This window comes from Bombina bombina, chromosome 2, assembly GCF_027579735.1.
Source record: "Bombina bombina isolate aBomBom1 chromosome 2, aBomBom1.pri, whole genome shotgun sequence".
Classification (NCBI taxonomy): Eukaryota; Metazoa; Chordata; class Amphibia; order Anura; family Bombinatoridae; genus Bombina; species Bombina bombina.
In genome coordinates, this window is record NC_069500.1 from 1287560709 (window position 1) to 1287587939 (window position 27231).

A 27231-nucleotide genomic window follows, 5' to 3' on the forward strand; every position below is an offset into this window, starting at 1 on the left:
ATATCCGTTTCGTTATAACCTTTTTCTTTAAATTTTTCCTTTAATACTGTTGAGGATTTTTCAAAATCATCCCCTTCTGTAGAGTATGTAATCTTAACTTTGTACTTTTTTATTTTGTATTTTGCACTCCCCAATCTCTCTCTGCTCACTTTGGATAAACGATCCGGGAGCTGACTAACATACTTTCTACGAGTTAGTCTAAGCCAGTTATCCCGGACCCAGAGAAAACAACTGTTATCAACTAATTAGTTGGATTGTAGGTTTTTTAAGAGTTTCTTGTGGTGGTTTTTATTGTGGTTTTAACTTATGTTTATTAATTAAAAATGAGTTTTTAGTATCTGAACTCGGCACATTTATGCTGTCCTCAACAAATCATTGATTACAGTTTTGTTCTGAGTCCAAAATTCTTTACTTGGCCAAAACCAGTTTTTAGATTGGATTTTATATCCATTTTATCCTTTTGAGACCCTTTTAGCGCTTATTCTTTACAATTCTCTTTTTAACTTTAGCATTCATATTTGATAGTGGTATCAAATATAAACAATAGAATATAGCAGCTTTAAGGTATCTCACCAAAATATTGTTCTGGGAAATAAAAACATACCCAATTATTGGACAGCGCTTAAAACTCACCCTTAACACTTTTTACTTTTAATATATGTATCTATCTATCTATCTATCTATCTATATCTATCTATATATATGTGTGTGTGTGTTATGTCAGAAATCTTTTGCAAACATATTTACATGTCCCTAAATTTTATTTTGTTCTAAACAATGTTGTCTTTAATATCTTTGTGTTTATTACCACTATATGTATATCGTGTAAATATATTATTAAATTAAAAGAGAGAAGCGCTCAACCTGGGAACGAACAATAGCATAATAGCTTGTTCTATGGCTAGTTACCCCCCAAGAAGCAGCCTCTTTTTGCTCAACATGTGCCTTTCACAGAGAAAAACTTTCCTGTAGCATATCAGTCTGATCCTGACTTAACAGTACAGTCCAGCCCCGAAATACCAGGCAATCTCTCTCTTAACAAGGGAAATAGCAAAACCCCAGACGTACGTTTCGGCCTAATGTGGGCCTCGTCAGTGAGGTGCAGCCATATCCCTCTAGACACACTGAGCAACGTGTCCACGTCTGGGTTCCCGCATCACACTTAGGGAGACTTCCCTAAGAGTCATAATTGCATATATTAAAAGAGAGAAGCCCTCAACCTAGGAACAAACAATAGCATAATAGCTTGTTCTATGGCTAGTTACCCCCCAAGAAGCAGCCTCTTTTTGCTCAACATGTGCCTTTCACAGAGAAAAACTTTCCTGTAGCATATCAGTCTGATCCTGACTTAACAGTACAGTCCAGCCCCGAAATACCAGGCAATCTCTCTCTGAACAAGGGAAATAGCAAAACCCCAGATGTACGTTTCGGCCTAATGTAGGCCTCGTCAGTGAGGTGCAGCCATATCCCTCTAGGCACACTGAGCAACGGTCCACGTCTGGGTTCCCGCATCACACTTAGGGAGACTTCCCTAAGAGTCATAATTGCATAAACTAAAAGAGAGAAGCGCTCAACCTGGGAACGAAGAATAGCATAATAGCTTGTTCTATGGCTAGTTACCCCCCAAGAAGCAGCCTCTTTTTGCTTAACATGTGCCTTTCACAGTGAAAAACTTTCCTGTAGCTTATCAGTCTGATCCTGACTTAACACTACAGTCCAGCCCCGAAATACCAGGCAATTTCTCTCTGAACAAGGGAAATAGCAATACCCCAGTCATATGTTTAGGCCTAATGTGGGCCTCGTCAGTGAGTTGCAGCCATATCCCTCTAGGCACACTGAGCAACGGGTCCACATCTGGGTTCCCGCATCACACTTAGGGAGACTTCCCTAAGAGTCATAATTGCATAAATTAATAGAGAGAAGCGCTGAACCAGGGAACGAACAATAGCATAATAGCTTGTTCTATGGCTAGTTACCCCCCAAGAAGCAGCCTCTTTTTTTTTAGCAAAAAGAGGCTGCTTCTAGGGTGGTAACTAGCCATAGAACAAGCTATTATGCTATTGTTCGTTCCCAGGCTGAGCGCTTCTCTCTTTTTATTTATGCAAATTATGACACTTAGGGAAGTCTCCCTAAGTGTGATGCGGGAATCCAGACGTGGACCCATTGCTCAGTGTGCCTAGAGGGGGTATATGGCTGCACCTCACTGACGAGGCCAACAATAGGCCGAAAACGTATGTCTGGGGTTTTGCTGTTTCTCTCGTTCAGAGAGGGATTGCCTGGTATTTCGGGGCTGGACTGCACTGTTAAGTCAGGATCAGACTGATATGCTACAGGAAAGTTCTTCTCTGTGAAAGGCACATGTTGAGCAAAAATAGACTGCTTCTAGGGTGGTAACTAGCCATAGAACAAGCTATTATGCTATTGTTCGTTCCCAGGTTGAGCACTTCTCTCTTTTTATTTATGCAAATTATGACACTTAGGGAAGTCTCCCTAAGTGTGATGCGGGAATCAAGACGTGGACCTGTTGCTCAGTGTGCCTAGAGGGATATGGCTGCACCTCACTGACGAGGCCCACAATAGGCCGAAACGTACATCTGGGGTTTTGCTGTTTCTCTCGTTCAGAGAGGGATTGCCTGGTATTTTGGGGCTGGACTGCACTGTTAAGTCAGGATCAGACTGATATGCTACAGGAAAGTTCTTCTCTGTGAAAGGCTGCTTCTAGGGTGGTAAATAGCCATAGAACAAGCTATTATGCTATTGTTCGTTCCCAGGTTGAGCGCTTCTCTCTTTTTATTTATGTAAATATATTATTAGTCTAAGCAAGAATAATTGTGAATATAACGTGTAATCAGGGTATCATATGTATTTATTTGTAATCAATTTATATTTTAAGAGCTGGGCCAGTTTTCTCTCTGCACCTGTGTAACCCTTCCTGATTGCAGTGTAGTTTTAAACACCACCCCTACACAGGTGTTACAAAATGGGCTGGCATATAAGATTACATGTCTATCATTTTAAGATTATATTGAATCAAACATCATTAGATTTTTAAAATCATTGTCAAAAATATTACACTGTGTGTCCTAATGTCATCATCAATGTTTAAGTTTAATACTAATTTCACATATACATACTTTAAAAGTATAATACACAATGTAACAAATGGCACTTATAAGTTCTGATGAGTGATCAATGACACAAGTATCGAGCAATTTGATTTGTTAGTGATAGTATAAAATATATATTTAAATCAGATTGGCTGATGTCATAAATCATGTGATTATGCATTTCCCAATCAAAAGTGGTGGAAAATGTTACTAGTTTGTGGGTTGTTTAGGAGTTTGAGTATTGCATCCAATTTGGTGCGAAATGCAATGGGACTTGTATTACATGCGTTAAACATGGTGAAATTAGATTGATCAAAAAAAGGAAGTTAGGTATAGTATGTAATGTATTTATTTCATTTTTAGCCCTATATCTACTAGTCCTGTTGCCAGACAAACATTACCTGTCATAAAAAAAAACTACTTTTGAAATTAATCTGTCCCTTAAAATTACATTTAATTAATATTGTTAATTAGCATATTATTTCGATACTAAACATGCGTCTTTGTTGTCTGTGTGATTTAGAAAGAGTATACAATTGTAATTAACTTTATAATTTACGTAAATATGTAATAAGCTTCATTCTCTTGCAGCATCTAACATACCCTTTCTGGGTTTTCAGACTCCTGTTGATTTCTATGGCATTCGCGGCCTCAAGAGTGGCAGTTTTAACAATAGGTACGCTGCGGAAGAATAGACGGGAGTGTATCTGTTGAATGTTTGATAAATTGGCAAGAGGGTCAAATAGAGTAGAATGTGACGACGGATGATCAGTATTCCGCTCGAATAACACAAGCATCGATCTGCGTTGGATTGAGATCGTGGGAACGTATATTACGTCACATTTGATGATGTTGACATTTTGTTAACTACTGGGGATCAACTTTGCATCTAATTTGACACAGAATTCCAACGTAATATCAGTTGAAGCATTGATAAATCGGTCCCCAAATGTTAATATCATGATTTAGATTTCATTTTTAAAGATCTTTAATTTATTTATTTTATTAAATTTGCTTTGATCCCTTGGTATCCTTTGTTGAAAAGCATACATAGGTAGGCACAGCAGCAGAAATAGACTACTGGGAGCTAGCTGCTGATTTGTAAATGGACTTATATGCCTCTTGTCATTGGCTTAACCAATGTGTTCAGTGAACTCCCAGTAGTGGGCATTGAAGTACACATTAAACTTTCTTGACGCAAGAATATAAGTTTAGATGCCAGCCCATTTTTGGTGAACAACCTGGGTTGTTCTTGCTGATTGGTGGATAAATGCATCCACCAATAAAAAAGTCATATCCAGAGTGCTGTACCAAAAAAGAAGCTTAGATACCTTATTTTTCAAATAAAGTTAACAAGGGAACGAAGAAAATTTGATAATGGGAGTAAATTAGAAAGTTGCTTAAAATGTCATGCTCTATCTGAATCACGAAAGAAAAAATTTGGGTACAGTGTCCCTTTAACGAACAAGTACGTACCCTGCACGTCCTCGTTCTGGAAAGCAGCTAGAAGCGATTCTGCTTGCTTCCAGCTGCTTTCCGGTTATTGCAGTGATGCCTCGATATCGAGGCATCCTGCAATAACCTTTCTTAGCCATCCGATGCAGAGATGTGGGCGGGGATCACCGGGGGCACGCACGGACGCGCGCACGGGGAGGCGGGGGCGGGCACGTGCATGGGGAGGGAGCGGGTGGGAACCGCTACACTACAGAAAATTTTAAGTGAATAGTGGGGAAAAAAGGGGGGGAAGCAGGGGCGTATTAAGGCATAGGCCAACGAGGCCAGTGCCTAGGGCGGCAGATTTTGAGGGGCGGCACTTGCTATGGCTGCAGTGAATATGCAGCTGATCATTTAAAGAAAAAAAAAAATTAAACTTGAAAGTGCCGCTTCATAGACTCTTAGCCAATTGCATCTATTTGTGTGTTTTTTTATTGCTGGCGCACGCACATGGCTTTAGGCGGCAACAGGGTTAGGAGAAGAAGGAGGAGTCCAGTGAGTTGCGAGTCGCGACAGACAGCCAGAGACTAATGTGGAGGAGGACTGTCACCTAACAGGTAGGGGCGGGCTGAGTCCTGACAGTAGGTAGGAATGATGGATCTCATTAGTGTGCACTGTGACAGCAACACAACACTTAATGCCTTCTCTGTTAGCGACATTAACATTTTATTGCCTAATCATTAGGCAATAAAATATTAATGTTGCTAGCAGAGGAGGCATTAAGTGTTAGCTGCCGCACAGTGCACACTAATGAGAGCGGGCTGGTAGGAGCGAGGACAGGAGAGTTACTGTCTGTAAGTGTAGAGACAGTCAGTGTAATGATTCCCAGGGTCACTATATCCCATGATAGAACTGCGTCTAATGTAATCCTCTACCCACACTCCAACCTTTCCTGCAGATGCTCATTATAATCCCTCCGTCCTGTGTACTCACTATAATGCAGCACCAGCAAAGGTTCCTCAGATCTCCTATAGTTGCTCTAACTCATCTCCCCTTTTTACCTATAAAATGTCTTACGCCAAAAAGCCCAATCATGAATCCCCGTAACTGCAAACCTAATGATCCCACTATTTATTACTGAAGTCTGAAGTAGTTTTATAATCCCCAGCACACACCAGCTATAACTTGCATTATAATGCTACATAAAGCTGAACCTCTGCTATTACATTGATTGGTGTAGAAAATAAATAGTGTTAACACGTGTTTATATAAGGTTATGGGCTAAACTGTATGACTTAGTTTTTTAACAGATTTAGACAGCGGAAACAAAAGTGTGAAATCTACATTTAGCAACATAAATTATCAGTGTTAATCGGACATGCTAATCATTCCTGTGGAGCCAGCAGTCCCACTTCCAGGCTTCCCAAGTTCCTTCTGTCTAACTTTAATAGCATAGCAGCCGTTTCCTTCCCTCCCCGGCCCCCTCAAGTGCCGTGCTGACATTGCTTTCACTGACACTACAGCATCTATTCTGCACGCAGCCACGCAGATCAAGACAGTAGCAGGGAACAGCACGCTGAAGACAGGGCACAGGTCACAGGAGAATATTGCAGTGAATGTGGTAAGACTAGAGGGGGATGATCATGTTATAGCAATCTCTTGTTGTAAATAATGTGTGCTGCTGCAGGACATGTCATAAATCCCCCCACCCTCCTGCTCACAGTAGAAAACAGGCTTGTTTAACCTCTTTGCTCCCAGAGGTGATGGGTTACAAAATATTAGTTATGCTGTGTCTGTGCTTTGTGTGTATGTATATATATATATATATACACACACACAATATACATATATATATATATATATATTTATATATATATATATATATATATATATATATATATATATATATATATAAAATGTATATATATATATATATACATACATGCAAGTCCTGGGGTGTAAAAATATTATGGCCGAAAAAAAGCCTAAAACCTAGGGGGGTAGGGGGGTGGGGGGGCAGCAGAATTTTGAGTGCCTAGGGCAGCACAAAACCTAAATACGCCACTGGGGGGAAGGTAAAAAAAAATAAACAGATGATCATCAGGGGGTGTTGGGTTGCTCTGTGGAGGGGGGAAGCTACACTACAGAAAAAAACCGGGAGAAAAATAATAAAAAACTTTTTTTTTATGCAAACTGGGTACTGGCAGACAGCTGCCAGTACCCAAGATGGCCCCCAATAAGGCAATGGGGGAGGGTTAGAGAGCTGTTTGGGGGGATGAGGGAGGTTTGGGGCTAAGGGGGGAATTCTACACAGCAGCATATGTAAATATGCTAAAACAAAAACAAAAAACAAAAAGATACCTTTTATTTTAGTACTGGCAGACTTTCTGCCAGTACTTAAGATGGCGGGGACAATTGTGGGGTGGGGGAGGGAAGGGAGCTGTTTGGGAGGGATGAGGAGGTTTGATGTGTCAGGTGGGAGGCTGATCCCTACACTAAAGTTAAAATTAACCCTGCAAGCTCCCTACAAACTACCTAATTAACCCCTTCACTGCTAGCCATAATACATGTGTGATGTGCAGCAGCATTTAGCGGCCTTCTAATTACCAAAAAGCAACGCCAAAGTCATATATGACTGCTATTTCTGAACAAAGGGGATCCCAGAGAAGCATTTACAACCATTTGTGCCATAATTGCACAAGCTGTTTGTAAATAATTTCAGTGAGAAACCTAAAATTGTGAAAAATGTAAAGTTTTTTTTTTATTTGATCGCATTTGGCGGTGAAATGGTGGCATGAAATATACCAAAATGGGCCTAGATTAATACTTGGGGTTCTCTACTACACTACACTACACTAAAGCTAAAATTAACCCTAGAAGCTCCCTAATTAACCCCTTCACTGCTGGGCATAATACACGTGTGGTGCGCAGTGGCATTTAGCAGCCTTCTAATTACCAAAAAGCAAAGCCAAAGCCATATATGTCTGCTATTTATGAACAAAGGGGATCCCAGAGAAGCATTTACAACCATTTATTCCATAATTGCATAAGTTGTTTGTAAATAATTTCAGTGAGAAACCTAAAATTTGTGAAACAAATTGTGAAAAGTGAACAACTTTTTTAATTTGATCGCATATGGCGGTGAAATGGTAGCATGAAATATACCAAAATGGGCCTAGATCAATACTTTGGGATGTCTTCTAAAAAATATATATATATAAATGTTAATGGATATTCAGGGATTCCTGAAAGATATTAGTGTTCCAATGTAACTAGCGCTAATTTTGAAAAAAAAGTGGTTTGGAAATAGCAAAGTGCTACTTGTATTTATGGCCCTATAACTTGCAAAAAAAGCAAAGAACATGTAAACATTAGGTATTTCTAAACTCAGGACAAAATTTAGAAACTATTTAGCATGGGTGTTTTTTGGTTGTTGTAGATGTGTAACAGATTTTGTGGGTCAAAGTTAGAAAAAGTGTGTTTTTTTTCCCAATTTTTCCTCATATTTTATCATTTTTTTATAGTAAATTATAAGATATGATGAAAATAATGGTAACTTTTGAAAGTCCATTTAATGGCGAGAAAAACGGTATATAATGTGTGAGTACAGTAAATGAGTAAGAGGAAAATTACAGCTAAACACAAACACCGCAGAAATGCAAAAATAGCCTTGGTCCCAAACAGACAGGAAATGGAAAAGTGCTGTGGTCATTAAGGGGTTAAAGAACTACCTCAGTATAATCTCATGAACATTTTTTAACAATAGATACCATGAGAAAGAAGAAAATTTGACAAAATAAGTAATTTGGAACTTTTTAAAGAATATATACAGTACATATTTACGCAATAACTGCCACGTCCAAAAAAGGAAAACTATTTTTTATTATACGCAAATAAGAAATCCTAAAGCCTCATGCTAAAATTGAAATATTGTATTAGTCTGAAGGAGAGATTGTTGTAGACAAACTATCCCAAATAGCTTGTCATAGAAATATCTTTGTCTTCTTAAAGGGTCACAAAGCCCAATACTTACTCATTCTTTTTGTAAAAGTCCAACATTGCTCTGGCTTCATCTGCAGTAAATGAGTTATTTATATATTTTTGCAGGTCTGATAAGAGATTCTCACTCTGTAAAAACAAGATTTTTTTTAATATAATTTCTTACTATTTTTTCTAAAAAAGGATATTTATCACAAACACACCAAAACAAGTGATTTACTTTAACCCCTTAAGGACCAGGCATTTCAGACAAACACTTCCCCAACAGACCAGAGCATTTTTAGCATTTTTGCCATAACTACATTTAAACAGAAATAGAGCCTTTTTTATTTACCTATCAAAACTATATATATTTTTTTTTAGTAGACAACCCAAAGTATTGATCTAGGCCCATTTTGGTATATTTCATGCCACCATTTTACCACCAAATGCGATAAAAAAATGTTCACAATTTTAGGTTTATCACTGAAATTATTTACAAACAGATTGTGCAATCATGGCACAAATGGTTGTAAATGCTTCTCTGGGATCCCTTGTTCAGAAATAGCAGACATATACGGCGTTGGCATTGCTTTTTTAGTAATTAGAAGGCCGCTAAATGCAGCTGCACACCACACTTGTATTATGTCCAGCAGTGAAGGGGTTAATTAGGTAGCTTGTAGGGTTAATTTTAGCTTTAGTGTATAGATTACCCTCCCACTTGACACATCCCACACCCTGATCCCTCCCTAATCCCTCTCAAACTGCTCTCTTCCCTCCCCCAACCCACAATGGTCAGCCTCATCTTAAGTACTGGCAGAAAGTCTGCCAGTACTAAAAAAACACAATTTATGCTTACCTGATAAATTTATTTCTCTTGTGGTGTATCCAGTCCACGGATCATCCATTACTTGTGGGATATTCTCATTCCCAACAGGAAGTTGCAAGAGGACACACACAGCAGAGCTGTAATATAGCTCCTCCCCTAACTGTCATAGCCAGTCATTCGACCGAAAACAAGCCGAGAAAGGAGGAGCCATAGGGTGCAGTGGTTACTGTAGTTTAAATTTAAAAATTACCTGCCTTAAAATGACAGGGCGGGCCGTGGACTGGATACACCACAAGAGAAATAAATTTATCAGGTAAGAATAAATTGTGTTTTCTCTTGTAAGGTGTATACAGTCCACGGATCATCCATTACTTGTGGGATACCAATACCAAAGCTAAAGTACACGGATGAAGGGAGGGACAAGGCAGGAACTTAAATGGAAGGAACCACTGCCCGTAAAACCTTTCTCCCAAATATAGCCTCCGAAGAAGCAAAAGTATCAAATTTGTAAAATTTTGAAAAAATATGAAGCGAAGACCAAGTCGTCGCCTTGCAAATCTGATCAAAAGAAGCCTCATTTTTAAAGGCCTAAGTGGAAGCCACAGCTCTAGTGGAATGAGCTGTAATCCTTTCAGGAGGCTGCTGTCCAGCAGTCTCATAGGCTAAGCGGATTAAGCTTCTTAGTCAAAAAGAAAAAGAGGTTGCCGAAGCCTTTTGACCTCTCCTCTGTCCAGAGTAGACAACAAACAAAGCAGATGTTTGACGAAAATCTTTAGTAGCTTGTAAGTAAAACTTTAAAGCACGGACCACGTCTTGATTGATATTCTTGTTAGATACCACCTTAGGTAAGAACCCAGGTTTGGTACGCAGGACTACCTTATCCATATGAAAAATCAGATAAGGAGAATCACATTGTAAGGCAGATAGCTCAGAGACTCTACGAGCCGAGGAAATAGCTACCAAAAAAGAACTTTCCGAGATAAAAGCTTGATATCTATGGAATGAAGAGGTTCAAACGGAACTCCTTGAAGAACCTTAAGAACCTAGTTTAAGCTCCATGGTGGAGCAACAGGTTTAAACACAGGCTTGATTCTAACTAAAGCCTGACAAAATGCCTGAACGTCTGGAACATCTGCCAGACGCTTAACTAGCTGACAATCCTTTTTCCAAACCTTCTTGGAGAAAAGATAATATCCTAGCAATCCTGACCTTACTCCATGAGTAACCCTTGGATTCACACCAATAAAGATATCTACGCCATACCTTATGGTAAATTTTCCTGGTGACAGGCTTTCGTGCCTGTCATAAGGTATCAATAACTGACTCGGAGAAGCCACGCTTTGATAAAATCAAGCATTCAATCTCCAGGCAGTCAGCCTCAGAGAAATTAGATTTGGATGGTTGAAAGGACCCTGAAGTAGAAGGTCCTGTTTCAGAGGCAGAGACCATGGTGGAAAGGATGACATGTCCACTAGATCTGCATACCAGGTCCTGCGTGGCCACGCAGGTGCTATCAGAATCACCGATGCTCTCTCCTGTTTGATCTTGGCAATCAGTCGAGGGAGCAGAGGAAACGGTGGAAACACATAAGCCAGGTTGAAAGACCAGGGCGCTGCTAGAGCATCTATCAGTGTCGCCTTGGGATCCCTGGACCTGGATCCGTAACACGGAAGCTTGGCGTTCTGGCGAGACGCCATGAGATCCAGTTCTGGTTTGCCCCAACAATGAATCAGTTGTGCAAATACCTCCGGATGGAGTTCCCACTCTCCCGGATGAAGAGTCTGAAGACTTAGAAAATCCGCCTCCCAGTGCTCTAGACCTGGGATATGGATAGCTGATAGGTGGCAAGAGTGAATCTCTGCCCAGCGAATTATTTTTGAAACTTCTAACATCTCTAGGGAACTTCTCGTTCCCCCTTGATGATTGATGTAAGCTACAGTCGTGATGTTGTCCGACTGAAATCTGATGTACCTCAGAGTTGCTAACTGAGGCCAAGCCTGAAGAGCCTTGAATATCGCTCTTAGTTCCAGAATGTTTAATGGAAGGAGAGACTCCTCCTGAGTCCACGATCCCTGAGCCTTCAGGGAGTTCCAGACTGCACCCCAACCTAGAAGGCTGGCATCTGTCGTAACAATTGTCCAATCTGGCCTGCGAAAGGTCATACCTTTGGACAGATGGACCCGAGATATCCACCAGAGAAGAGAATCCCTGGTCTCTTGGTCCAGATTCAGTTGAGGGGACAAATCTGTGTAATCCCCATTCCACTGACTGAGCATGCATAGTTGCAGCGGTCTGAGATGTAAACGTGCAAACGGCACTATGTCCATTGCCGCTACCATTAAGCCGATTACTTCCATACACTGAACCACCGAAGGGCGCGGAATGGAATGAAGAACCCGGCAGGAATTTAGAAGCTTTGATAACCTGGACTCCGTTAGGTGAATTTTCATTTCTACAGAATCTATCAGAGTCCCTAGAAAGGAAACTCTTGTGAGTGGGGATAGAGAACTCTTTTCCTCATTCACTTTCCACCAATGCGACCACAGAAATGCCAGTACTACGTCCGTATGAGACTTGGCAATTTGGAAGTTTGACGCCTGTATCAGGATGTCGTCTAAATAAGGGGCTACTGCTATGCCCCGCGGCCTTAGGACCGCCATAAGCGACCCTAGAACCTTTGTAAAGATTCTTGAGGCTGTAGCTAATCCCAAGGGAAGAGCTACAACTGGTAATGCCTGTCTTGAAAGGCAAACCTGAGAAACCAATGATGATCTTTGTGTATCGGAATGTGAAGATAAACATCCTTTAGATCCACTGTAGTCATATATTGACCCTCCTGGATCAGTGGTAGGATGGTACGAATAGTTTCCATCTTGAACGACGGAACTTTGAGGAATTTGTTTAAGATCTTTAGATCCAAAATTGGTCTGAAGGTTCCCTCTTTTTTGGGAACCACAAACAGATTTGAGTAAAAACCCTGTCCCTGTTCCTCCTTTGGAACTGGATGGATCACTCCCATAACTAGGAGGTCTCGTACACAGTGTAAGAATGCCTCTCTCTTTATCTGGTGTGCAGATAATTGTGAAAGGTGAAATTTCCCTTTTGGGGGGGGGAAGCTTTGAAGTCCAGAAGATATCCCTGGGATATAATTTCCAACGCCGAGGGATCCTGAACATCTCTTGCCCACGCTTGGACAAAGAGTGAAAGTCTGCCCCCTACTAGATCCGTTCCCGGATAGGGGGCCGTTCCTTCATGCTGTCTTAGAGGCAGCAGCAGGCTTTTTTACCTGCTTACCTTTTTTCCAGGTCAGGTTTGGTCTCCAGACCGTCTTGGATTGAGCAAAAGTTCCCTCTTATTTATTATTAGAGGAAGTTGATGCCGCACCTGCCTTGAAGTTTTGAAAGGCACGAAAATTAGACTGTTTGGCCCTAGATTTGGACCTGTCCTGAGGAAGGGCATGACCTTTTCCTCCAGTGATATCAGCAATAATCTCCTTCAACCAGGCCCGAATAGGGTCTGCCCCTTGAAGGGAATAATAAGTAGCTTAGATTTTGAAGTCACGTCAGCTGACCATGATCTAAGCCATAGCGCTCTGCACGCCTGTATAGCAAAACCAGAATTCTTAGCCGTTAGTTTAGTCAAATGAACAATGGCATCAGAATAAAAGAATTGGCTAGCTTAAGTGCTCTAAGTTTGCCAAGTATGTCATCCAATGGAGTCGCTACCTGTAAAGCCTCTTCCAGAGACTCAAACCAGTACGCCGCAGCAGCAGTAACAGGGGCAATGCATGCAAGGGGCTGTAGGATAAAACCTTGTTGAATAAATATTTTCTTAAGGTAACCTCTAATTTTTTATCCATTGGATCTAAAAAAAAAGCACAACTGTCCTCGACAGGGATAGTAGAACGCTTTACTAGAGTAGAAACTGCTCCCTCCACCTTAGGGACTGTCTGCCATAAGTCCCGTGTGGTGGCGTCTATTGGAAACATTTTTCTAAAAATAGGAGGGGAAGAGAACGGCACACCTGGTCTATCCCATTCCTTATTAATAATTTCTGTAAACTTTTTAGGTATTTGGAAAAACATCAGTACACACCGGCACTGCAAAGTATTTATCCAGTCTACACAATTTCTCTGGCACTGCAATGGTATCACAGTCATTCAGAGCAGCTAAAACCTCCCTAAGCAACACGCGGAGGTGTTCAAGTTTAAATTTAAATGTAGAAATATTAGAATCCGGTATCTTTCCTGAGTCATTAACATCACCCACTGACTGAAGCTCTCTTTCCTCAGCTTCTGCATATTGTGAGGCAGTATCAGACATGGTTCTTAAAGAGTCAGTATGCTCTGCATTTTGTCTCACCCCAGAGCTATCTCGCTTACCTCTAAGTTCAGGTAGTTTGGCTAATACTGCTGACAGTGTATTATCCATGACTGCCGCCATGTCTTGTAAAGTAAACGCTATGGGCACCCTAGATGTACTTGGCGCCATTTGAGCGTGAGTCCCTTAAGCGGGAGTCAAAGGGTCTGACACGTGGGGAAAGTTAGTCGGCATAACTTCCCCCTCGTCAGATTCCTCTGGTGATACATTTTTTAAAGACAGAAAATTATCTTTATTGCATAAAATGAAATCAGTACATTTGGTACACATTCTAAGAGGCGGTTCCACCATGGCTTTTAAGCATAATAAACAAAGAGTTTCTTCTATGTCAGACATGTTTATACAGAATAGCAATGAGACTAGCAAGCTTGGAAAACAACACTTTAAATCAAGTTAACAAGCAAATATAAAAACGGTACTGTGCCTTTAAGAGAAACAAATTTTGTCAGAATTAGAAAAACAGTGAAAAAATGCAGTAAATCAAACGAAATTTTTACAGTGTGTATAATAGGCTAACAGAGCATTGCACCCACTTGCAAATGGATGATTAACCCCTTAGTTCAAAAAACGGATAAAAAAAACGAAATAGACGTTTTTTTAACAGTCACAACCAACTGCCACAGCAAGCTGTGGCCATACCTTCCCCAATAAATGACTTTGGAAAGCCTTTGGGCCCTTTAGAGATGTCCTATAGCATACAGAGGGCCTTTGAGGGAAGCTGGATGTCACAATTTGTAATTTTAACTGCACCAACTGTAACTTTTATACTACAACAGTGGAAATTGTTTCTAGTCAAAATTTAAGCCAGCCATGGGGAAAAAACTAGGCCCCAATAAAGTTTTATCACCAATGTATATATAAAAAACGATTAAACATGCCAGCAAACGTTTTATATTGCAATATCATAAGGGTATTACCCCTGGGAGTAAGCATGATACCAGTCGTTATTAAATCACTGTATTCAGGCTTAACTTACATTAATCCGGTATCAGCAGCATTTTCTAGTGTTTTCCATCTCTAGAAAAAATTATAACTGCACATACCTGATAGCAGAATAAACTGCACGCCATTCTCTCGCTGAAGTTACCTCATCTGTGTAATCCCCTCAGACATATGTGAGAACAGCAATGGATCTTAGTTACAACCTGCTAAGATCATAGAAACCTCAGGCAGATTCTTCTTCTATTTACTGCCTGAGATAAAATAGCACAACTCCGGTACCATTTAAAAATAACAAACTTTTGATTGAAGAAAATAAACTAGCTATATTTAACCACTCTCTCCTACAACGTCCTTGCTTGTTGAGAGTTGCAAGAGAATGACTGGCTATGACAGTTAGGGGAGGAGCTATATTACAGCTCTGCTGTGGGTGTCCTCTTGCAACTTCCTGTTGGGAATGAGAATATCCCACAAGTAATGGATGATCCGTGGACTGGATACACCTTACAAGAGAAAAAGGCTTTTATATATATATATATATATATATATATATATATTTTTTTTTTTCTGCAGTGTAGGATTCCCCCTTACCCCCCAACCTCCACGATCCCCCCAAACGGCTGTCTATTCCTCCCTCCTCTTACTAGATCCGCTATCTTAGGTACTGGCAGCTGTCTGCCAGTAGCCAGTTTTCCAAAATTGGGCAATTTTAATTACAAACCCCCCCACACATTTCTTCTGTAGTGTTAGCTACCCCCCACCTCATTTACACCCCTCCCCCTTCCAGATCACTTTCTCACCCTTTAATCCCACCTCCACTATAGGATTCCCCCTATCCCTCCTTCCCCCTCCCTCCGTCCCCCTCCCTCCTTCCCCTTCAAACTTCATGTTCCCATTTCATTTTAAGCTGGAGTGAAGACTTAACTAAAAATTGTTCACTTCTGTTCTGCAATAAAAATTGCTGTTATTTGCATTATTGTAGTCTGAGAGCAGTGCTCCAAAAGCTGCTACTATACAGCTGTTAGCCTACCTGGGAGAGATCACTGTACCTCATTCAGACAAACCCCTGAAGTACTGGGCAGTTAATAAACTGAGATTTAATCGGCAAAAAATATCTTTCTGACCCATGCAGTAGTGTGGAAAGTGAAAGACTGTTCAGCTTAGTCTCAAACGTCCTTACTGATAAAAAACAGACTTATAGCTGAACATGCAGAGATGCTTCTGTTCCTTAAAAATAACTTGCCACTAACTTTTGAAAAATGTATTCTAATTTCTAGATTGCCTGTTATACTGCTAGTTCTCATCTTGCACGATTATGCTCAAAACATACTGTACTCTTAGGAACATCCTTAGCTTATATAATTGCAGGATGAGTGTTCATAGGACACATTAAAGGGACAGTCTACACCAGAATTGTTATTGTTTTAAAAGATAGATAATCCCTTTATTACCCATTTCCCAGTTTTGCATAACCAACACAGTTATAATAATATACTTTTAACCTCTGTGATTATCTTGTATCTAAGCCTCTGCAAACTGCCCCTTTTTTCAGTTCTTTTGACAGACTTGCAGTCTAGCCAATCAGTGCCTGCTCCCAGATTACTTCACGTGCACGAGCACAGTGTTATCTATATGAAATACGTGCACTAACACCCTCTAGTGGTGAAAAACTGTTAAAATGCAATCTGAAAGAGGTGGGCTTCAAGGTCTAAGAAATTAGCATATGAACCTCCTAGGTTAAGCTTTCAACTAAGAATACCAAGAGAACAAAGCAAAATGGGTGATAAAAGTAAATTGGAAAATTGTTTAAAATGACATGCTCTATCTGAATCAGGAAAGTTTATTTTGGCCTAGACTGTCCCTTTAAGTTAATTCCTATGAACACTCATCATACAATTATAGGACTAGATTTAGATTACATTTGATTGGTAAGCTTTACCAATGCTCTGTTCACATTTCCAACTCGATAGACTTTAACTCAGTTGGACATGTAATGAGACTATTGATAAAGCTTACTATTCAATGTAATCTATCTCATAGTGTTGTTCAGCATGACTAAACAGTACACTGTTAAATTTTTTACTGTATTGCACTTTTGGTTGGTTGTGATTTTACATTTGTTATGTATTGTAATTATTAATATATTATATTGTAATATTTTTATTTATAAACATGTTCTGTGAAATTTCTTTGAGTTTTTACAACTTTGTGACAGCAAGCAAAGAAACCTGTTTTATTATTTCATAATATATTTTAAGTTACAGTTCTTCATAATTATAAAGAAGCTATCTTAAATCATTAGTCTGTATTGTGCTTGAGAAACATGACATTAAAAAAAATATCAGTAATTGGTATCGGCGTGTATTTGAAAAAAAGTATTGGTATTTATACTCAGTCTTAAAAAAAAATGGTATCTGTGCTACCCTAGTTTCAAGCATCCTTAATTAAGGATGTTGTAATCTTGTTGGACCGCGTGGAACTGTTCAACTTTTAAGTGTCAGTCTAGTAGTTCAGCGTCTTCAGGAGGCCTATGGTTGGGTTCTAGATTCAGCCATCTTCAGAGCTGAAAGAGTGAGTAGATGTTGGCGAGGGTGACTTTTTGTTGTCACTGTCTGGGCATTGTGATGCTTTATTTTAGAGTGGCATTTTGGTTTCCCATTTTGTGGGGTTTGAGTTTGTTTTTTTAGGTGTTGTTGGATGTAAGGTAGGTGGAGGAATTATTTCTAATGGTGGGTCGAGGCCGAGTTCTTTGCTGAATGTTGCCACGTCCTCAGATGTGATGCAGATAAGTATTTTGTTGTCTTGGATGACTATTAGTTGAACGGGAAATCCCCATCTGTATGGGATCTTTTTGTTGAGGTCCTTAAAGAACTGTATCTGAATCTCATGGGTTATTTTTGTCTTGACTTGTTAAGCAGCATCTCTTTTTCCAGGAAATTTTTGAATCTGATAATAATGTCCCTGGGATGAGCTGTGTCAGGGGGTCTGGGGCATAGAACTCTTTGGGCCCCTGACCCAAGGAATGTTTTCAGTATATGAAGGTTCATTTTAGAGTAGTGAATAGTGCTTGTAGGTACTCAGGGAAGTCCCTTAGTAGTAAAGATTCTGGAAATCCCCTTGAGTCGCAGATTTTTTCTTCTGCTTCTGTTTTCGAGATCATCAATCTTGTCCATGAGGGAGTCAATTGTTTCTTGCTGTGATGAGGCTCTGTCATCAATTCATAGGATATCTTCTCTTATTTCTTCGCTGTCTGCTTCTAGCATTTCCACTCTATAGCCTAGGGTTTGGAGGTCCTGTTTCAGCTTGGTTAGTTCTTCTCTTAGGCATGTCATAAAGATGACAGAAATCTCCTGCTTTGATGCAAAATGAGATAACAAGGCAGGAATTTGGGCATTTTCATTAGTAGATAATGTGGACAAGGGGTCCTGGGTTTGAGAGCCAGGGGAAGGTTTACCCTTGTTACTAGGATTAGTGGATGTTGGTGATTGTACGGCAGCAAAGTAGGAAGGCATAGTGTAGGCCTTGGTGGTTGTTTGTTTTGGTAACCTCTCTGATTTTGAGGGTTTCTTTGTTGCCATCTTGAGGTGGTATAGATAGATTTCAATTGGAATCAAGTATTGTAATACAGTATTAGACTAGTGTCCTGAAAGTGTTGAGGGTTGTTGACTATTCACTATAGTTAGGAATGAGCAGGGTAGATAGGTTCACGTATAAGGTGCCCAATAGTGTTATGGGAGTGAAAAATTATGAGGCTGCTTTCTGCTCTGGTATATGGGAGATGAGCATAGGTGGCTGGTGTGCTTGCTAGGTCACTGTGAATGGATATGTGTTGTCGCACTTACTGTGCTTTTGGGGATAGGAGAAGGTGGCGTGCAATATGTGTGAAGATTTTGTAGGGCCTTTATATTGTGTCCTGGCCATTTATGAGGGCTAATTAAAGGCTGTATTCCACCTGAGCCTCACCAGTTCAAAGTTGCTGCCTGATCACGTGATTGGGTGCGGTGTGAGGTGCTTACCAACACTGCCTCTTCCGTGTAGCATTCTTGTCAAATGGCCGGTCCCGGGTAGCTCAGTAGTGGCTTAATACTGATACTGAGGGCTATTTAAGGGGTATGTCTTATTTGGGCCTCACCAGTTCGGAGTTGCAGCCTGGTCACGTAATCGTGTGCGGCGTGAGGTGTCTACTGACACTGCCTCCTCTGTGCCACTTCCCTGTGAAATGGCCAGTCTCGAGAAGCTCATTACCGGCTTAGTACAGCACCCGACTGTAAGTAGGAGATGTGCTACGTTGTTGGAGAAAGTGCCGGTCGCAAGATGGCGCATTTCACTACTGCATCTCTGCAGCTGGATCTGTGTTGAAGCTCCTATCTGTAGCGGGGGCGTCTGGCTGTTGTTCCGGTGATGTCCAGGGACCGGGTGACTCTTGGAGTGTATGGTCTCCTAGAGTAAATTTGTTTTTGTGCTAGAGACTCTTATTGTGGAACTCCGGTGTTATGCTGCCTTCATGGCCGCTGCCGGCTATGCCCCCCTTTCCAATTTACTTATATTATTAAATTGACTGTGTTCTTTTGGTTTGTTGAAGAGCATATCTATGTAGGCTCATGAGCTTGCATTTGTCTTTAGTACAATATGACAGCAGTGTCTGCAACAGTATTTTAATTATGTTGTACATTGTTGCCAACACTGCTAAAAACATTGTTACAATCACTGTTGTCTTATAGTGCTCAGAATACATGCATGCTTCTGAGCCTACCTTAGTTTACTCTTCAACAAAGGATACTAAGATAATGAAGTGGAATTTTCATTTTATGTCCCTTTTACAACAACTGGTGCTTCTTTCCTAATCACAGAACATTGATATGAGAGTTAGGTGATTTGGTAGCAATGCCGTGACTATACCCAAACCCAGATGAAGGCAGAGTGACAAGTACAGGGGCAAAAATACAGTGTAAGTAAAAAGTGTCACCTTATTGTAAAAAAACGTTATATACCATTGACAAGACCCCTTGTCCTTTCAGCCTGCCTGTAACCCAAACCCACATTTGAAAAACACAGAGTTTCACAGTGGGATATGAACTCTAATATGGACTTTGCATTATAAGTGCGATAATGTCTAATGCATGATTTTTATGGATATTTTATTTGAAAAATGTTTTTAAGAGAATAAACATTTGTGATTTATACTCGTTCAGTCTCTACACTTATACTAAGCTGTCAGAAGACAAAAAAAGCATTTTTTTCTAAGTATATGACATTTCTGGAGTATTAAAGGGAACTCTGAAACAACGGCTCCGCCTTTATAGGTAATTAATTGAAAGCACAGGGGTCCCTTTTTTGTATTCCAATACTGAAATATAGGTCATACAGAGGTTCAGTAGTTACAGATCAAGTTTTACATTTTTTAAAACAAATACACATCCTTTTTTACTGCACATATTTTTCAATAATCAAAGTCCACCCTTCATTTGCCTTATTTCGAGGAGCCAATCTGGGCTTTAGACTACAGTCAACTGTCAAAATGTTAATATAAAGTAAATTGTTTTGCAGTTGTTATCTGATAAAGTAAATTACTGACGTATATATAGCAAGGTTAGAAATTAACAGGTGCATTTAAAATTCAAAGAAATAGATATTGCTCAGTTTTCAGAGCTAAACTTCATGAAAAGGGGTAAAATAAATAATGGAAATATAGCGCAAAGTTGTTTCATTATTCTTAACTAAACATTTTATATAAAAATCTCAAGGTGTTTACTGTCCCTTTAACATTTTAAAGAACATTTTACAACCACAGCGTACTGTTGACTTTTATGAGTTGTAATAAATGTATATGAAATAGATATATTTACAAGAGATCTTACCTGTGCTTTAGTATCTCTTCTTTTAGATGAAATAAAGGTGTCAAGGTAAACCATTAAATTTTGAATGCCTGTGTATTTCAGGAAATCTGCATTTTCACTAAGTACCTGATGTGGTGGCCCCTGTTAAAACATAATTTTTTTTTATCAGTAAATAAAATGTAGGATGAGAAACAAACATTTTAAAGGCTGTTTCTTTGGTCATGTTTGTACTTCATAGAAGAATTTGAAACTGCTGTAACAACTACATTTTAAAATCTATTTAATTCTCGGCAGCAAAAATTTATTTTTTTTGCTACACTAGGTTTAGCTGGTAATAAATTACTGATTACAATTACAAATATTTTGTTTTATAATATTCTAGTGTATTCCATAGGATCTTTCGCAGTATAATTTTTTTGTATGCTTTGCTCGTTTAAATTACATTACATTTGACCTATCATTCATCTAAAAAATGCATGGGTTGATAGGATTTCACTAAACAAAAGCTAGGAGAAATGGAATTAGAACTCTAACGCCTAGATTTAGAGTTTGGCGTTAGCCGTCAAAAGCAGCGTTAAGGGCTCCTAACGCTGCTTTTTACCGCCCGCTGGTATTTAGAGTCAGCCAGGAAAGGGTTTAACGCTCACTTCCAAGCCGCGACTTTTCCATACCGCAGATCCCCTTACGCCAATTGCGTATCCTATCTTTTCAATGGGATCTTCGTAACGCTGGTATTTAGAGTCTTGGCTGAAGTGAGCGGTAGAGCCTCTACCGACAAGACTCCATCCGCAGGAAAACGTCAGTAGTTAAGAGCTTTATGGGCTAACGCCGGTTTATAAAGTTCTTAACTACTGTGCTCTAAAGTACACTAACACTCATAAACTACCTATGTACCCCTAAACCGAGGTCCCCCCACATCGCCGCCACTCTAATACATTTTTTTAACCCCTAATCTGCCGACCGCACACCGCCGCCACCTACATTATACCTATAAACCCTTAATCTGCTGCCCCTAACATCGCCGACACCTATATTTATTAACCCCTAATCTGCCCCCCCCAACGTCGCCGCTACCTACCTACACTTATTAACCCCTAATCTGCCGACCGCACCTCGCCGCAAATCTTATAAATGTATTAACCCCTAAACCGCCTCACTCCCGCCTCAAAAACCTTATAATAAATAGTATTAACCCCTAATCTGCCCTTCCTAACATCGCCGACACCTAACTTCAAGTATTAACCCCTAATCTGCCGACCGGACCTCGCCGCTACTCTAATAAATGTATTAACCCCTAAAGCTAAGTCTAACCCAAACCCTAACACCCCCCTAAATTAAATATAATTTTAATCTAACGAAATAAATTAAATATTATTAACTAAAGTCTTCCTATTTAAAACTAAATACTTACCTGTAAAATAAACCCTAATATAGCTACAATATAACGAATAATTATATTGTAGCTATTTTAGGAATTATATTTATTTTACAGGCAACTTTGTATTTATTTTAACTAGGTACAATAGCTATTAAATAGTTATTTACTATTTAATAGCTACCTAGTTAAAATAATTACAAAAACAAAATTTATGCTTACCTGATAAATTTCTCTCTCTTGTGGTGTATCCAGTCCACGGGTTCATCCATTACTTGTGGGATATTCTCCTTCCCAACAGGAAGTTGCAAGAGGACACCCACAGCAGAGCTGAATATATAGCTCCTCCCCTAACTGCCACCCCCAGTCATTGACCAAAGACAAGCAAGAAAAAAGGAGAAACTATAGGGTGCAGTGGTGACTGTAGTTTAAAAATAAAAAAACACCTGCTTTAAAGTGACAGGGCGGGCCGTGGACTGGATACACCACAAGAGAAAGAAATTTATCAGGTAAGCATAAATTTTGTTTTCTCTTGTAAGGTGTATCCAGTCCACGGGTTCATCCATTACTTGTGGGATACCAATACCAAAGCTTTAGGACACGGATGAAGGGAGGGACAAGGCAGGAACTTAAACGGAAGGCACCACTGCCTGCAAGACCTTTTTCCCAAAAATAGCCTCCGAGGAAGCAAAAGTATCAAATTTGTAGAATTTCGAAAAAGTATGTTATAATTTATTGTTTATTTGAGGTTTACACAGCCATTATCAAATGTCAACAGAATTCACACAGTATATACATCCTTACATCAAAGATGTTTAAGAAATCTAACAAATAATCTATGTGGACCACCTCAATCAGTTCCACCACAAAGTGTTATAGACATTCTTATGTGTAGCCGATACAACAAACCTCATTAAATTTTAAAAAAACAGGTCAAAGCACAACAAAAACGCAATTAGCTTTATATTATACTAATTCGTTATTTAGCATAAAATTACTACCACATACTTTCTGCATCAAAGTTCATTAAACCAAATGTGAATATCAGCTATTAGTTTCTAACAAATAGTCAAACTAAACCTGTTAAGCAATTATGCTTGGTTATGGGGGAAGGGGGGAGGCGATCAACAAACGAAAAAAGGGAGAGAGAAGATAGAGAAGGAAAGGGAAAGGAGCAAGTGAGCAAAAAAAAAAAAAAAGGTACGATTTCAGCTAATTTTCTAAATTATTTCTGTAGCTTCTGATAAATTCTAACCACTTGCATTCAAATCTATCTTGTTGAGTTGTTCCATTATTGGAGCTATCAAGTTGTTCTAGTATATATTGAGAGTGTAGAAGGAAAGTTAGATTATTGATTGTTGGTGCCCTAGTGGATTTCCAATTTTTCAAAATGAGATATCTCCCTCCCAAAATTACTGTATTTATTAGCTCAATATTAGGGACGTATTCCACAAGATCGCTCTGATCTATTAGGAAAATAGTGTGCTGCAGCTCTAAAACTATCTGGATAGAAAGTACTCTATTCAGCCAGAATTGAATTTTTCGCCAGAATTGTTGAATCTTTGGACATCGCCAGATCATGTGAACCAGGTCGGCACCTACAGAACTACATCGAGGGCACAGATGTAGCAAGTTCCCAAACCATCTATTTAGGTTGGCCGGGGTTATATGGATACGATTTATAATTTTAAAATGTGATTCTCGCCAAGATGCAGACAAGGTAGCGTGTTCCACCAGAATTATACTATGTTTTATTTTATCAGGATCTAGGGTTTGAATGTCTCTACTCCATTTTAGATGAATATCTAAAAGATTCGCTTCTCCGGTCTCAAGAAGTACCATCCTATACCAATAACTAATGGCATGCTTGCCTGCCTTAAACAGGGCAAGGCCCATTTTAATACCCGGGTGTGAGTAATCTCTAGCAGGGTCTTTAATGATCTCAGTATACCAGTGCCGCACCTGTAAATAAGCATAAAAATCAGTATTTTTAAGCTGGTAACGAGTTCTTAAAGTTGCAAAGGTATGTACCCCGGTAGTTTCTGGGTCCCTAAATTGTACTAAATTTTGTAAACCCAACCTAGACCATCTGCTGAATAGTTTATTCCTAATACCTGGAATAAAGCACGGATTCCCTATAATAGGTACAAATTCTGAAATTAATGGGCTGTCCTTCATGCAAGTCCTGATGAACTGCCATGCTTTGATAATATGCAATATTGTAGATTTTGTTTTGATCTTGTGCGGTAGATCCTTAATGGGACAATGTAGCAAAGCCGCTAGGCTGAATGGGGTGACCAGATTTTGCTCTATTTCAAAAGAAGCAACATGTGACCCTCCAGTAAGCCAGTCCATGGCGACCTTTGCCAAGCATATTTTATTGTAGATAGAAAAACTAGGAAGTGCTAGGCCTCCACATTGTCTAGGGTGCGAAAGTTTCTGTAGGGTAGTACGTTTCTTGCCCGTCCCCCAAACAAACAGCCTGATAGAGCTATCCAGGCGTTTAAAATCTAAGGCCTAGATTTGGAGTTCGGCGGTAGCCGTCAAAACCAGCGTTAGAGGCTCCTAACGCTGGTTTTGGCCGCCCGCTGGTATTTGGAGTCAGTGATTAAAGGGTCTAACGCTCACTTTTCAGCCGCGACTTTTCCATACCGCAGATCCCCCTACGCCATTTGCGTATCCTATCTTTTCAATGGGATCTTTCTAACGCTGGTATTTAGAGTCGTTTCTGAAGTGAGCGTTAGAGCTCTAACGACAAAATTCCAGCCGCCTGAAAATAGCAGGAGTTAAGAGCTTTCTGGCTAACGCCGGTTCATAAAGCTCTTAACTACTGTACCCTAAAGTACACTAACACCCATAAACTACCTATGTACCCCTAAACCGAGCTCCCCCCACATCGCCGCCACTCGATTAAAATTTTTAACCCCTAATCTGCCGACCGCCACCTACGTTATACTTATGTACCCCTAATCTGCTGCCCCTAACCCCGCCGACCCCTGTATTACATTTATTAACCCCTAACCTGCCCCCCACAACGTCGCCGCCAGCTACTTAAAATAATTAACCCCTAATCTTCCGACCGCAAAGCGCCGCCACCTACGTTATCCCTATGTACCCCTAATCTGCTACCCCTAACACCGCCGACCCCTATATTATATTTATTAACCCCTAATCTGCCCCCCTCAACGTCGCCGACACCTGCCTACACTTATTAACCCCTAATCTGCCGAGCGGACCTGAGCGCTACTATAATAAAGTTATTAACCCCTAACCCGCCTCACTAACCCTATCATAAATAGTATTAACCCCTAATCTGCCCTCCCTAACATCGCCGACACCTACCTTCAATTATTAACCCCTAATCTGCCGAGCGGACCTCACCGCTACTATAATAAATGTATTAACCCCTAAAGCTAAGTCTAACCCTAATACTAACACCCCCCTAAGTTAAATATAATTTACATCTAACGAAATTAATTAACTCTTATTAAATAAATGATTCCTATTTAAAGCTAAATACTTACCTGTAAAATAAATCCTAATATAGCTACAATATAAATTATAATTATATTATAGCTATTTTAGGATTAATATTTATTTTACAGGCAACTTTTTAATTATTTTAACCAGGTACAATAGCTATTAAATAGTTAAGAACTATTTAATAGTTACCTAGTTAAAATAATAACAAATTTACCTGTAAAATAAATCCTAACCTAAGATATAATTAAACCTAACACTACCCTATCAATAAATTAATTAAATAAACTACCTACAATTACCTACAATTAACCTAACACTACACTATCAATAAATTAATTAAACACAATTGCTAAAAAAAATACAATTAAATAAACTAGCTAAAGTACAAAAAATAAAAAAGAACTAAGTTACAAAAAATAATAAAATATTTACAAACATAAGAAAAATATTACAACAATTTTAAACTAATTACACCTACTCTAAGCCCCCTAATAAAATAACAAAGACCCCCAAAATAAAAAATTCCCTACGCTATTCTAAATTAAAAAAGTTACAAGCTCTTTTACCTTACCAGCCCTGAACAGGGCCCTTTGCGGGGCATGCCCCAAGAATTTCAGCTCTTTTGCCTGTAAAAGAATAAATACAATACCCCCCCCCCCCAACATTACAACCCACCACCCACATACCCCTAATCTAACCCAAACCCCCTTAAATAAACCTAACACTAAGCCCCTGAAGATCTTCCTACCTTGTCTTCACCATACCAGGTTCACCGATCCGTCCTGGCTCCAACATCTTCATCCAACCCAAGCGGGGGTTGGCGATCCATCATCCGGTGCTGAAGAGGTCCATAAGAGGCTCCAAAGTCTTCCTCCTATCCGGCAAGAAGAGGACATCCGGACCGGCAAACATCTTCTCCAATCGGCATCTTCAATCTTCTTCCATCCGGTGCGGAGCGGGTCCATCTTGAAGCAGGCGACGCGGATCCATCCTCTTCTTCCGTTGTCTCCCGACGAATGACGGTTCCTTTAAGGGACGTCATCCAAGATGGCGTCCCTCGAATTCCGATTGGCTGATAGGATTCTATCAGCCAATCGGAATTAAGGTAGGAATTTTCTGATTGGCTGATGGAATCAGCCAATCAGAATCAAGTTCAATCCGATTGGCTGATCCAATCAGCCAATCAGATTGAGCTCGCATTCTATTGGCTGATCGGAAAAGCCAATAGAATGCGAGCTCAATCTGATTGGCTGATTGGATCAGCCAATCGGATTGAACTTGATTCTGATTGGCTGATTCCATCAGCCAATCAGAAAATTCCTACCTTAATTCCGATTGGCTGATAGAATCCTATCAGCCAATCGGAATTCGAGGGACGCCATCTTGGATGACGTCCCTTAAAGGAACCGTCATTCGTCGGGAGACAACGGAAGAAGAGGATGGATCCGCGTCGCCTGCTTCAAGATGGACCCGCTCCGCACCGGATGGAAGAAGATTGAAGATGCCGCTTGGAGAAGATGTTTGCCGGTCCGGATGTCCTCTTCTTGCCGGATAGGAGGAAGACTTTGGAGCCTCTTCTGGACCTCTTCAGCACCGGATGATGGATCGCCAACCCCCGCTTGGGTTGGATGAAGATATTGGAGCCAGGACGGATCGGTGAACCTGGTATGGTGAAGACAAGGTAGGAAGATCTTCAGGGGCTTAGTGTTAGGTTTATTTAAGGGGGGTTTGGGTTAGATTAGGGGTATGTGGGTGGTGGGTTGTAATGTTGGGGGGGGGGTATTGTATTTATTCTTTTACAGGCAAAAGAGCTGAAATTCTTGGGGCATGCCCCGCAAAGGGCCCTGTTCAGGGCTGGTAAGGTAAAAGA

The 27231-nt window shown here is 40.0% G+C and overlaps 1 protein-coding gene across 1 annotated transcript in view; it reads right to left on the bottom strand.

The window, feature by feature from the left end:
• Positions 1 to 27231, bottom strand: part of LOC128647506 (uncharacterized) — a 179869-nt gene that overhangs the window by 47324 nt on the left and 105314 nt on the right. The window contains exons 14-15 of the mRNA XM_053700290.1: positions 20525 to 20644; positions 8575 to 8669 (exon numbers count right to left, since the gene is read on the bottom strand). Coding sequence (XP_053556265.1) covers positions 8575 to 8669; positions 20525 to 20644 — 215 coding nt within the window. The remainder of the gene's footprint in view (positions 1 to 8574; positions 8670 to 20524; positions 20645 to 27231) is intronic.